At 47.0% G+C, this 14,679-nt stretch overlaps 1 protein-coding gene across 6 annotated transcripts in view; it reads right to left on the reverse strand.

The window, feature by feature from the left end:
- Positions 1-14,679, reverse strand: part of GDPD5 (glycerophosphodiester phosphodiesterase domain containing 5) — a 177,713-nt gene that overhangs the window by 14,845 nt on the left and 148,189 nt on the right. For all 6 annotated transcript variants that reach the window (XM_074816509.1, XM_074816511.1, XM_074816510.1 and 3 more), the window contains 5 exons: positions 9,826-9,908; positions 6,456-6,606; positions 4,930-5,148; positions 2,328-2,485; positions 222-369 (listed from right to left, as the gene is read on the reverse strand). In XM_074816509.1, the coding sequence (XP_074672610.1) occupies positions 222-369; positions 2,328-2,485; positions 4,930-5,148; positions 6,456-6,606; positions 9,826-9,908 (759 nt within the window). The remainder of the gene's footprint in view (positions 1-221; positions 370-2,327; positions 2,486-4,929; positions 5,149-6,455; positions 6,607-9,825; positions 9,909-14,679) is intronic.

Raw genomic sequence — 14,679 nt, forward strand, 5'->3', positions numbered from 1 at the left:
TCTGAAGGAAGAGATTGTGCAAGAGGAGCATTGTTCTGTTGCCATCTCAGGCATACAGAGGGAGAAAACTCTCAAGCCCAATAGCACGTTGAATTCAACCAAACCTTCCTGGAGAAAGCCGCTAGACATATGGCTGCTGTGGTCAAGAGCCACCTCTCCTCTCCTCCACCACAACCCCTCCCTTCCAGGGTTCACAGCACCTTCCCAGGCATCGTGCTTACCATTAGCCAGATGGGAAAAGGCACCTTGCGAAGGACGTGGGAGCTGTCAGAGGTGACCGACTGGACGCCGGCGCACCACAGGATGGAGTATAGCCAGGGCTCGTTCACAGTGTAGAGATTCACACTCAGGTTTGCCATGGCGTAGTCCCTGCCAGGAGACAGACAGAGTGAGATGTGAGTCCCCCAGCAAACATCTGACCCCTAACTCCAAGAGGAGAGCTCTTGCCATCAGCCACCACTGTAATCAAAGCTAGATCTATTGGGTCTGAACTGCATAAAATAGTTTAACAGGGCACGGTCACTTTCTAAGTAGCCCAAGGGCATTGCAATCAAATGGTTTGAACTTGAAAGCTTTCTCTGCCTCTTCAAAGCTGTCTGACCCAGGCCACATGCCATCTCAGATACTTCCTCACAAATGATGGGCACGTCATGTTTTTCTAAGCACCACCTCTCATCATGCTGATGCAAAATTAACATCGGGCTCAGATGCCTGTAACGCTTCATAGGCAATTTACTTAATTAAAAACCGGTAAGACTCATTTCCAACAGCAGTTCCTACAACTCCCACGCCCTTCTTTTGGGGAGTCGCAGAGTTACAGCTTCCAGTCTCCTGAGGTCATTTTCCAAGAAGCTAAAACTACAAGCTGGGGTACAGGAGCTGTCGGCAGCAAACCAAGCACTGATAGTGGACTCCCTGTACCCATCCAATTTGCATAAATTGCTGTTTCCTTATCTACAAAGGAGAACCATCACTAATCTCCCTCACACGGGCAGAATAATCCTTGCAATTCCATATCAGCAAAGCACTTTGAGGTGGTAGGCCACTGCACAAGATGTGGATATCTCAAAGCTCACAACATGATCAAGCTGCTCCAAAGGGGAAGGGATTCTCAAGGGCAGAGGTGGTTGCAGCAATGTTACATCCAGATGCTGATTTTTGAGGGGACTCTGTTATACCAGGGCTTTTTGAGCCTGTTCTGGTTTGTGCTGCAGGACTGTAGCAACATTTGACTGGGCACCACAAGGTTTTCAGGGTTCAAGAAACACTCAGGTGGGAGGTCTGATTTTGGAGACAGCTGAGGTGGGATTGATGAGAGATTGGGGCTGAAGAGCTGGGGTAGATGAGAGAGTTGGCATACAGTCCTCTCCATGAGATAGCTCAAATAAGTAAGGGAAAACCAGACAGGAGTTTTCCAACAGGTAAAGCACAGGCTTGGTTTAAAGGGCGAGCAGCTAGACTGATTGCTGTCAGCCGTGGAGAGACACCACTAGATTACATTAAATAAGACCACATTCTCAAACAGCTACGGGCTTCAGCTCTTCCCTCCTCCCAGGCCAAATGAACAGCCAGACAAATCCTTTGAAGATACTTTTCTTCTACAAACCCTTATCAAATATTTCTTTAGGGAAAAAATTCAAACTCTAAAAAATAGAAAAGCTCTACTAGAGACATTCCACCCTTTCTGAGAAGGGGGCAAAACTGGGAGCTAACACTGCACGGTTCAAATACAGGCTCAAGCAGGAGAGGAACCCCACGCTGTGCCAATCTCACTTAAGAGGAGACGTGACCAGTCTAAATAACTGTCAAAGGACAGTAATAAAACAGGTAAATTCTCTCTGCAAAGATAAATTTCTGAAAGCATATCCAGACTTTGGACTAATCAAAATTCTGTGGTAGCAACTCTGGAGCAGAGGAACAGAAGCAAAGGCCAGCTGCTAATGAGGATGAAACAACGCCTGGAGGTACTTGGTGTGAAAAGCCTTCACTTTTTCCCAGAGCTGACAGTGTAATAAGAATCAGACAATTCATATATTTGTATTTCAAAAAGGATCATCATATACTGAATTAGCACGTAGAGTTATCAGTCAGCTGTGCACTCCTGGGAACAGCCCGGATTCCAGGTGATGGATAGGAACAAGTTTGCACAGCTCAAGCTTTCAAGAGCGAGTCCATCTGTAAAGGTACCTCTGTGCAGATAAGATGGCCCGGGATGAAAAGATGCTGCTAGGCCAGGGATGAACACAGGGCACAAGGATGCACAGAGCTGTGAACACGCACTGTGGAGCACACAGGCTATCAAACAGTGTCCAAAGGGACAACCGTACCTGACATCCTCGTTTGTGACCTTGGTGTAACGCAGGTTGAGCTTCACGATGCCCTTTTCCCTCAAGTGCTCTGCGTCCATCTTGAGGCCAGAAGTCTGCTGGAAACCTGGCGCAATCTGCCTGACCAGCTGCCTCTCCGTGTCCGGCAGCCACATTACCTGTGGAGGGAGGGAGACAGAGGACAGCTACAGCAAAGATGGTTCACAAAGATGGTGACACGAGGCAGCTTTTCAGACAGCCAGTTTACAGCAAGCCAGAAGCAAAATCACGAGAGACTACCTTGTTTGTCATACAAATTGTCTAGGAGACACTTACAGCCTCCCACATCTTTTATGAAATGCATTTCAGGATTATCCTCAAGCCCAAAGGACTGTAAGGCACAAAATGTTCGAGGTGAAAAGGGTTGAGATACAAAGGGATCAGGCCAAGGGCTCATGAGAAGAGCCATGGTGTATCCTTGAAAACCTGTCTTCCCTGCCCGGTTCAGGGCACAGAGAGAACTAAGGACATGAGGCTAAAATTGGCAGTGCAGACAAGATGCACAGGAGAAGCCTCTCGTGATCCCACGGCTAAGACTAGTTTTATTCACCCTCTTTTATCAGGGCTGCATCTACTCCGGCCCAGGGCAAGGATTTTCTTAAGTTCATACCATGCTTTGAAAACATGTCAAATTAATTACTGTTAACATGCTCAGCTGCTAGATGTAAAGTGGATGCAGCAATCAAGCTGGGCAGTTTTTCAGCAGAGGCTGGCCCCAACCAGATGATCTCAGCAGCATCACTGAGCATCGCATTGCTTTAACCCATGTTTAATAACTCAGTGACACTCATCTACCAAACCATCACAGCAGCACAGATTCAGCCATATGTATTTTCAATAGGGAACCATAAAAACTGGGTGAGAAATATCACTTCACAACCCCACATCTATGTTTCAGCTATTTTTCCTCCTGCTTTCCATTCCAATATCCAAGGAGAAGACAGCATGGTCCTCCCTTGGATCTAACCAAGCTGGCAGAGGCTTGTGGATAACACTGTCACTGCAGCCACATAGTGAATTGGGTGGCAGTGTCAGTCATTAGAAGCACAGATGGAAGTTAAAAATAGCTCCATTCCCTCCTGGGCCCATCACTGCACAAGTCAGTGCTGAACTTGTCTGCACATGCAGATGCACCTAATTGGTACAGACAAAATATCTGAGCTGTGAGCAATGTAGTCATTCCACTTGCCAGCCTCACCATGCTATTTCCAACGAGTCCATATTCAAGGGAGAGCACAGGGCAAGTGAAAGAACCAGATTTCCTTCCCAAGCTAGGTGAAGAAGAGTAGTTTTCCTAGGGACACCCTTGTGCCTTTCTGACACGTGGGAAGTGGTGCTCTCCCTCCAGAATAAATCATTGCATCACAGGGAGCTCCTGGTGGGCTGGGTGAAGATCTATATACTCTGTGGTCAGAGAAGACACAGCTGACAAGGCTGGCTGGACTCTGCATGCAACCACTCAGAGCTGGAAATCAAAATGTTTGGCATAACCCAGCAAGGACAATTCTGGGGCAGAAATGAAAGTCTGGAAGAGATCTCTGCAGGTACATAGACCTCCTTTTTGCTGAAAACACCTCAGATCCAGGACATCTGTTTCTCCTTGAAGCAGAAGCTGACTCTAGGTGGAAATAGTTGCTCAGCCCAGGGAGGACTATTTAAAACTGAGGAGTCAGAGGAGAGGAAGGCCTCGCTGCTGCTTGCAACCAGCATCCAGGTCTCAGCCTCTTCTCTCATGTCTGAGGCTCTTATCGAATCGCTCAGTGGGAAGGGACCTCAGGAGATCTCTACTCCAACACAAACCAACCCCAGCACTGATTTCAGATCAGGTTGTTCAGGGCTTTGTCTAGCTGGGCTTTGAAAATCTCCAAGGATGGAGATCCCTCAGTTTTCCAGGTCCCTCTCAACACCTACCTGCCCTTACAGAGAAAACTGGTTTCCTTATATCCAGCAGGTACCTCTCCTGCTTCAGTTTATGACCGCTGCCTCCCAGCCTCCTGACATGCAGCTCAGTGAAGAGTCTCAGTCCAACTTCTCAACAACCTCCTCGCCAGTACTGGGGAGACCTAATAGCAGCTCTCCAAAGTCTTTTCTTTTCCAGGATGAAGAAACTCAGTTCTCTCAGCCCCTCTTCCTATGTTCAACCCCCTGACCAGTTTGGTGGCCTTCAGGACTTGCCCCAGTTTATCAACATCTGTCTTGTACTGGTCAGTACAGTGATTGCTGAGTAAGGGAAAAAGAAACAATCACTTCCCTCCATCTACTAGCTCTACTACCATTTGTATAGCCCAAGAGGCTATCAAGCCTCCTTACTGCCAGGGTACACTGCTACATCAGCAGTCACCTTGGGTGGCTTTCAGAGGTCCATGCTAAGCCCAGACTCTGGGACAACCAGCCTGGAGGAACAGTCCTCCCCAGCATGACCTCCTGGCACAGGGTGGCATTTGAAATCAATTGTCCAGAATGGATCACTCAAGGACTGATGTCCAAATAGAGGCACTCAAAGATTCAGGGAAACCCATTAGGAGGGCAATTTTGGAAATGTCACCAACCCCACAGAACTCACAGCCTGTTGCTGAATTCCCGATGCCAGGATGGTTTCCAGGGTGATGTTGATGTAAGTGCTATAGTAGGGATGAGCTGATGGCAGGTCCTGGAAGTTCAGGATGAGCGATACATTGTCCTCGATCACCTCTAGCATATCTGCCAGCTTGCAGACTGACTGGTTGGCAGCTTCCAAGTAGTCAGACCTTGAGAGAGACCCAGCCGTCCAGAAAGGGTCATTCTGAAAGCAAAGCAGATCCCAATATTACTGCCACAAAGTCCAGATGCCCCCAGTACAGGTGAAGACCCTTTTCTATCTCACCTTGGCAGCAGTGGGACACGCTGACAGCTGCTCTTGAGGACCATCTTGCAGCTTGCTGAAGTGTTTCTCTGTGCCTCAGTTTCCCTACCCAAGGGGAGGTCACAGATCCTTATTAAAAGCAAAGTGTGTTGGACAGGTCACCCCATTTTCAGAGGAAGAGCAGAGCTACAGGGCAGTAATGTAATTTTCCAAGGTAGAAAGCTAAAAATGTACCTTCTCATGCTATGTACACGATCACCAGGGATTCTCTTCAGGATCCAAAAATAAAAAGGACCAGTTGTTATCTAACTAAGAGTGATCAGAGAGGCTGTTAGAAGAGAAGGACTTCTGACTTCAGGAACGACTGCTTCAAAATACATCCCAAAAAGCAGCCTTCCAGATGCTACCTTGGCCCTTCTCATCCAACAAACAGCAGTTTCCTTGCATTCCCTCTCCCACAATCACCTCTGCAAGCCAAGCCAGCTTCTGTGCAGCTGTAATACACAGGCATCCTCATCCCACCTTCAGACCAGCTCAGAACAGCAGTGAAGCTATGGTGGTTTCAGGCTTCCACCAAGCAAGCACCCAGGGAACTCCAAGCCAGCATATGAAACCGGTACCTGAGCTCTCATCACTGCAGCAATGCCTCAGCAAGCCACGTTCAAGTTTGCACGAGTGTGCCAGAGTGCTGCAAGCCCTCCTTTCCTTCCAGACCACAGCTAATGCTCTCCAAGAAGGTTATGGCTGCTGGCCAGAGAGTAGCTTGGCAAAAAGAAATCCCACCTGCAACCTGGCTGAATGCCAACGGATGTGTCAAGCCCATCCCACAGCAATTCCTCACCCTCCCAGACAAGGCTGAATTTCTTGCTTTTTCTTTGTAAAGACAATTGTCTCCAAAAGTAAATTAAAGAAAAAGGAATGGCATATGAGACACTGTCTTTTCTGTTCTCTTTATAATCACATTCCTCCTCCTGGAGGTCTTGAGGTTCTTTGTGGTGTCAGCCAGGCATTAAAGCCTCTTCTTCCAGGTGGTAGAAGAGGTGCAGAAAGACAACATGTCCTTTAGACCAAGTCTAAGTTTAGTACAGGACAGACCTAAATGTGGTTCATGGACACTTGGTCGAGCTGCACTTCAAACCACTCCACTGAGGAGATGGATCTACACTTCTTCACTTTAAGGAGGGTTTAGGCATGAGCTTTCATCCCAAGGCCATGGCTCCAGGACCCCTCTCCGTGGCTGTACCCACCTTTAGGAACCACTCTCCAGCATTGAGCTTTTCCAGGTCGGTCCAGTTGAACATGGAGGAGTGCTCGTAGGCCCGCTCTGGAAACACTTCCTCCACATTTGTTGTTCTCCTGAGTGTCTTGTCATGCATCAGAAATGGCACTCCATCATAGCTGCAAAGACAGTTGGAGACCCCATTACAGGTGGAGGGGCACAACCACATAGACAGTACTAGACAAACACCCATTCCCACTCCAGCCTCTCTCACAACTTCGCATCAACATCATTGTGAAGATCTCGACCAGCTTAACACACCCCCAGCATCCCCAAGACCAGCTGAAACGAGATGCACCCAGAGCAAAAAGTCTTAGATACCTGCTAGATGTTTTCAGTCATTCAAATGCTGACATAACCCTATCCATCCATCCCTCCTCCCCACTACCCCCTCAAACATGTCACATGCCAAACTCGTATAGCTTGGACAAGAACACCCACCCTGAATGCTCACGCTAACCAAAGCCTTCGGCAATGTCTGTACCTCCCTATAACAGCAGAGGTTTTCCATACCCTGTATCCAGAAACACACACACAAGCTATTCTCAAATTCTTAATAGCAGATGAGTAAGATTTTCAAAGGCTCTCAGACTATATGAGAAGTTAATGTTCACAGGCTTTCAGCAAGATGCAAGGGTTCCAAGCTACGAAAATTGCTCTGAAATTGCCTTTTCCAATTGAAAATTCATTTCAGGAAACATCCATGCTCGCATGAGTTAAGTTCATGCATCTTAAAGAAAATCTGCCCCTCAGATGAAACTAAATAGACAAATGCATACACTGTGGTTCTTAAGTCACCTAGATATTACAGAACAATGGTTCTGGGAAACCTAAAAAGCTCTTCAAACTTTCTTCCACCCAATTTTCTGTGACTGGATCAGTGGTAACATCACGCAGGGCAGTGATGGTTTTTATCCAGGGCAGGGGGACAGTTGTCTGCACTCAGAAATCAAGATAAACCCAGGGCAGCCAGATGGATTACGATGACATTTTTGAAAGCAAGGAGCCCATCTTCATAATAGGAGACTCATAAAGTCAGGAAAGAAGATGGGGTTAAAATACAAAATCCCTTTGAATTAGGAGGCAACCCAGAGCGCTCACCTCCAGAGCTAGAGGGAAAACAAAAACCAATTTTAGATGATGGAGCAAACGCTGCCTCAGCTTTACCACTGCCTGTAGAAGTCCCTTATCACAAAGGTCACTGGCATCTTTATTTGCTATTTCTAGCATGTGCTGTGCCAACTACTTCCCCCCCAACCCAAAGCAACGCACTGACACAGCAATACCATGCTCAGCAGCACACCACGCTGCTGCAGTTAGAAGGGTTTTTAATAAATACAGTTTATTAAAAAAAAAAAGAAAATGAAAGATGCTAAGCAACTGCAGAATTAAATGTGTGGAGTGTTTAAGGGAGATAGGAGCTCAAGTCTTAACATCTCATAGCAGACCATCATCAGATACTGCTAAGCCTTAACCACAGTTCAGAAATCCTATAGGGCACTGAACATTCACTCTCTCCTTTCTAATCCTTCCCCTTACAGAGTCACTCAGCACTACCCAAGGCTAACCACAACGTATTAACAGGCACAGGTCTGAAAAATAATTCAGAACTTTAGAAGAAGAGATGTGGGAGGAGGTAGAAGATGAGAGGGGGACACGCAGCAATACCATGCTCCTGCTGCTGGAAGCAAAGTTGGTTTTATAACCAGCACTGGCTTTATAACCAGGGCCACACAGTTTGGGGTGTGTAATGGGTAGGGAGAAGGATGCGATGGGCCTGAGTATGTCCAAGCAGCCCACCCATGGCTGATATGTGCCTAGAAGAACATGGAAACATCCCAGGAGAAGATGAAGTGGACCCATTCAGCCACAGGCACAAAGAGCATCTTTCAAAGGGATAAGGGCAGCAATGGGTGTTGTGCTGCAAACCCTTCCCAAAGTTACTGCCAGCTGTTCTGAAAGCTCGCTTTTTGGTCTGAAGGTCACTGGAGTCCTCTTTTTATAAAGATGCTTGGGTCTCCTAGAGAGGGCCTCAGATAACTGGGCTATCAGGGGCATTGTTTAAGCTATGGATGCTTGGAGTGCTCCTCTGAGATGGCTGATGGGTGGCAACAGGGAAAGCTCTTGGAGCTTTTCTACTTCTCTGCCTCCCAAAAGTCCACCTTTCTCCTTGGCCAGTGCTAACAGAAGCAACTGATTCAGCCACATGAGCCAAGTTCTCATCTGTGAGTCTGGACAGTCAAATAGCTGTCCCTTCACACAGTTAGTGAACTAAATTTGGAAAGAACAAGAATTGTATCACATACATCCCAATTCATACTTCATCCTTCCCTTCCACTCCCCAGTGGGAAGAAATTACTTTAGTTTTTATAAAATTGTTTGAAAGCAAATGATATAAAGAAAAAAAGCACTAACAAACTTCAGAAGCCCACCTTCCACCAGGCAAAAATATCTTTCCATCAAGATATGATGGATGCAAGACCGCATGTTTTCAAAGCAGTCAGAGAAATATAAAAGATCAGCTTCGAGTCTTTCTTGTACTTATAACAAACTGAGGGATCACCAAGACAAGGCATTACTGCTCCCTTCGTGCCACTTTTGCCCTCTTGCACATCTATAACTCATGCAAAAAACACAGTTTAGAAAAGGAACAAGAATATTAAAGAATGATCACACTCCTAGAACAAAGCACAGCTCTCATTTACCCTCTCTAAATTGACCTTGTCAATTCAGCTCAACATCTGCCTGCAAGGAATGACTTTTTGACAGCAGTATCATTGGGTTCCTCCTTCCCCCAGCACTAGTGGCATAAGAGGGAGGGGAAGAGCAGAAGGGGCTTAACCCTGGGCCTCTAAATTCGAGTTTTGAAAGGCTGATAAAAACCCTCCTGAAGACTTCCAGTGCCATGAAGTCAGTTTGGGATGTCTGCTCTCTCTGCACCTGGGGCATGCCAACAAAACACACATTTAAGCAGGGCTGTCTCTTCCCAAGCCCAGGGGACTTAAAGCCAGGCTAGAAAGCAGGCACTGTTTCACTGTAATAAAGCTCTAGGATAAACTACAGTCTTCCTGCAACTGAAGATTAGTTTCATGACAAAGATATCCAGGTTCCCCCACCTGGACAACTTCAACTTTAATCAACATCTCAGTGGAACAATTCGTAGCATCCGTGCATTACAAATGGAGACAGCAAGGAGTTACTGGATACATTCACCACAAGTCCCCTTTTCAACGGGCAAGAGCAGTAACCACCAGTCACACATCAGATAGGAAAGACCCAGCAGCATGGTTTGGGCCATTCATACAGGAAGTCTTGGACCAACCAGCACACCGGCTTACCTCAGTACAACATCAGCTTGGACTCCATACATCTTCTGCTCCACTGCCTTCTGGAAGGACATCAGAGTGTTTTCTGGTGCCAACTATGGGGGGAAAAAAAAGAGCAGTGAGAGATTAGTAGCAAGTGGAAATGTTTATGAAACCATGTCAGCATGGTTTAGAGATATTAGGGAGCCAAAACAATCTTGTTTTGCAGATCACAGACTGGCCAGTTACACTGGCATTCCCCAGACAGAATTGCATGTTACTAGAGCCTGAAGATGAACAATGCATTTGCCTCCACTGATGGTCTTTCACACACAGGGTAGAGTTCAATGCAGAGTTATCATGACCTGCAATGCCAGAAACCCGGCTAGCTCGAGGTCTGGTGCAAAATTAGAATATGAGAGATTTGCTCACCAGTGTGGTCCCCCAAACAGTGGCTAGCTGAAGACTCCCAGCAAGTGATTGTTAATGTGATACCAATTCTCTGTTCATGGGTTATCTCCAGAGTTACCTAAACCACCTTAACCGTTCTTCATTCTCCTATCTTTCTATGCAAACAGTAATTATGAAGCCAGTATAGAAAGAAGGAAGTCCAGAAACCAGGGTATTATCATAGAATCACAGACTGGTTTGGGTTGGAAGGGACATTAAACATCATCCACTTCCAACCCTCTACCACAGTCAGGGACACCTTCCACTAGCCCAGGTTGCCCAAAGCCCCGTCCAACCTGGCCTTGAACCCTTCCAGGGAGGGGGCAGCCACAGCTTCTCTGGGCAACCTCTGCCAGGGCCTCACCACCCTCACAGGGAAGAACTTATTGCTTATATCTATCCTAAATCTACCCTCTTTCAGTTTAAAGCCATCACCCCTCAATTCTGTCACTACACCCCCTGATCAAGAGTCCTTTGTCCCTTTCCTGTAGCCCCTTTCAGTCCTGGGAGGCCGCTCTAAGGTCTCCCCGGAGCCTTCTCTTCTCCAGCTGAGCCCCCACAACTCTCTCAGCCTGTCCTCACAGGGGAGTGCTCCAGCCCCCTGAGCATCTTCGTGGCCTCCTCTGGCCCCACTCGAGCAGGTCTGTGTTCTTCTGCTGTTGGTGCCCCCAGAGCTGGACCCAGCACTGCAGGGGGGGTCTCCCGAGAGCGGAGCAGAGGGGGAGAATCCCCCCCCTCATCCTGCTGCCCACACTGCTCTGGGTGCAGCCCAGCACACGGGTGGCTTTCTGGGCTGCCAGCACACGTTGCTGGCTCACAGGCAGTTTTCCACCCACCAACCCCCCCAAGTCCTTCTCCTTGGGGCTGCTCTCCAGCCACTCCTTGCCCAGCCTGGACTTGTGCCTGGGATTGCCCCGACCCATGGGCAGGACCTTGCCCTTGGCCTTGTTGACCTCCATGAAGTTCACAGGGTCCCCCCTCTGCAGCCTGCCCAGGTCCCTCAGGATGGATCCCTTCCCTCACCGCACCACACAGCTCGGTGTTGGTGGGGAACTGGCTGAGGGTGCGCTCAGCCCCACTGTCCATGTCCACAACAAGGATGTTAAACAGCGCCAGTCCCAACCCCAACCCTTGAGGACACCCCTCATCACTGCTCTCTACTCGGACATTGAGCTGTTGACCACAACACTTTGAGTGCGACCATCCAGCCAATTCTTTGTTCACTGCGTGGCCCATCTGTCAAATCCATGTCTCTTCAATTTAGAGACAAGGATGTCATGTGGGACAGTGTCAAATGCTTTCCACAAGTCCAGATAGATTATCCATACCATGGAGAACACCTAGACCACTGTTCTGTAGCACATATTTTATTTCCACATCTACTCATTCAATGAAGTTATCTTATTAGTCTAAAAATTAGTTGATTTCTCTAACAACAGATGTTCTAGTTAGTTTAACAACAATTAAAAATAGCCTTAAGCCTAGAAAATTTATCTCAGTGGCTATCAGGGATAAGGACTAAAATTTTATTTCAGATTCCTTCCTGTTGAATGGAGCAGATAGTAACAGAAATCAGGGCTGTTTAAAAAAATATAGTGTGAAGAAAAATACTTTGTTTTTCTACAAAACCAGTACAGTATGGCTAGCCCCAAAATGTCGTAAACCAACAGGCAGACCAGGAAAAAAAAAAAAGACAACTGGAGAGAAAACCTGGCAGGCTTTCTGCACTGAAACATGACCACATCAAAACAAAGCTATTTTTAAAAATCATTTTCTTTTTTCCAATTTTGCTTCCAGGTTTAGAGCACCTGTAACATCCTGTTTTTCCACTCATCTCTGCCACCACCAGGATCAGTAAGTTTCCATCAAGACACAATGAGCATTTACAACCCACGATTTTCAAGAATTACTCAGGGGTTGGAAAGTAGAATAAATTAAGCACAAAGGCCTAAATGCACCATGCAAGCAAGGTGCACAATAAATATAAAAAACTGCTCAAGAGTCTAAGGTGTCTCTAAGGATCATTTGTTTTCTTATATGCTGATCACCTTACTGCTTGGGTCAGCAAAGCTTTGGGATAAAATAATCAGACCAAATGTCAGCAACCTTCACACAGCTCTGGTATCTCTCTACTGAATTCCTCCGGCTCAAACCACACATCAATACTAGTTCATTTTTATGTTTGTTCAACAAAGGCAACACAGAGGAACGTTATCTTCCTTAAAAAAAGCTTCTAATCAAAGCCTGACTTGTCTAGGCGAAGATAGAGGCAACGCCCCCATCACACCCTCTTGCACAGTCCAGCACCGGGTCATGCAAGGTCGGGACTGAAAAGAGCTTTTGGCAATATATGCACAATGCTCAGAGCTGTCAGCAGGGAGCAGCAGCCACAAAGATCTGAAGATCCCATTCAGACTTGCTCCATCTCCTTGGGTTGCTTTCAGCATCTCAGGTTTCCCCTCCCAAGTAGCTCAGGTTTCCTCAGGATAACACTGCAAGGTGATCCTCTCTCTACAGGGTAATGCTAAATGTTTGCTTTCAGAGACTGCAGCAATCAGAAGGAAATGAAGTGAGCTGTCTTCAAACGAGAGACAGCTGAGCTAGAGAAACCAAAGGACAATGCAAGTCCAGCAGCCTGTCAGGAAGGGTTGCTGGGCAGATGCAACACAAGTCCCAGCTCAAGATGTGGCACCACATCAAGCAGCAAGTGAACCCTCACCCCTATAAGCAGTCTTGCCAGGGATGCGGACAACCAAGGAACAGAAAAGCAAAGTGTACTGAGCTGTAAATCATCTCTCAGGCTAAGGCAAACTGGAAAGGACAGGTTGGACTAACTCCACTACACAATGAATGCAAAAACCTTTGACACAGGTAGGGCAACACTGCTGTTACCCACATACACAATGAGGAGCCCATATTGCATGAATCAGGGCTAACGAAGGCAACCAAGCGTGGCTACAACATTATTCCACCTCTGTAGAGATGGACCAACATGACCAAGGTCTTCTCATGTCTTACCTATACACCAAACTCCGACACAACAGAATCCTAACCCAGAGAGGGCACAGATTCTGCTGTTTAATAACAAGATTAAAAATAGTTCTTGCCTCTTTCCAGTGTATTTCAGTTTCTGCAGGGCCAGGGTCAAGCCTTGCTTGGACACTAGTCCTCCTGAGATGCAGTTGGTTTGAGGTGCAGGGGAAGCTTTGACCTAAATGACGGGGGAGCTCCAGCCTCCAATGTTGGAGGCACTCAAAGGAAACACAGAACCTAACAGATCTGAGGTAGCAAAGTCAATACACAGGAGCCTCCATCAGCTGGACAGGGGAAAAGTAAATTTAGACAGAGCTAAGACTGCACGCAGAGGTGATAGATGAAAGCCAAATAAGAAAACAGCCTTTTGGGGATGGGATTTCTGTTTGCCAGACTGGACAAATTTGGCCATGTAAAGATAGTAGTGATGTTCATGCATCTTAAGGGCAGTGCTGTAATATAGGTTGCAGCGAGATAAAAGCCTGAGATTTTCACTGAGTTTTAAAACTCAGTGCACTATGACTGTCCCATCCTCAGCACTCAGACAGTTGCCACTGAGTTTAACCCTGTGGAGAGATGATCTCAGCCCCAGGAGTAGAATATCCCACTCCTGCCTCATCCCTAGCCCCTACAGAGTTTGTAGACCAAGCTTCAGTCTTCAAGAAGGGCAGAACTTAACCAGACCCCACCAGGGCTGCATGCAGCTTCTCAGATGCGAGGCACATCCATTCCTTTCCCAGGAACTTGACCCCAAACACGTTAAACTTACAAAACTCTGGCCAGATCTGCATTGAAAATGCAGCTTTGCAGCTGTACAGAGGAAGCAGCATTTTAAAACTGTTTTAAGAACAGATTGTCACTTAAGGTCTGACCATTCAAATACGCACTTAGGAGCTGTAACATCATCTTCATCACAACACCACTAGAAGTGAAGAGCATCCTCTTGAAGAGCGTTTATAGATGGATGAACATCTCTGGCTGCTCTGAATCAGCAGCACGGACGTCAGCAGAAGTGCTCTCCATAACACGGTGCCCCACAAGGGCATGTGCTGGGTAGTGTCTAACACACCACAATGCTACTACTTGACAGCCCGATTCCCTGTGGGTCAGAAGCTTGTGAAAAGTAGATAAGCCCTTCAGGCAAAGGCATCATCTTCTTGTGAGCATGTGGTGGGTAAGCTCCTAACCTGGCCAGAGCCAGTCACCCTGATATAAATAATTACATCTCCAAATGAGTCCATCATTGATGCAGAAAGCTGTCCTCCCTGGTTTCTAAACCTCTCGATCGATCCTAGCCTTGAGGGGACTCAACAAGCCACTCACACCAATGACATAACCCAGTAAAGGTCAACCAGAAAGCCAGGAAAGCAAATTTAACCCTGTCCCCTAAAATCAGATGCTGCC

Source organism: Strix aluco, chromosome 2 (assembly GCF_031877795.1).
Source record: "Strix aluco isolate bStrAlu1 chromosome 2, bStrAlu1.hap1, whole genome shotgun sequence".
Taxonomy (NCBI): domain Eukaryota; kingdom Metazoa; phylum Chordata; class Aves; order Strigiformes; family Strigidae; genus Strix; species Strix aluco.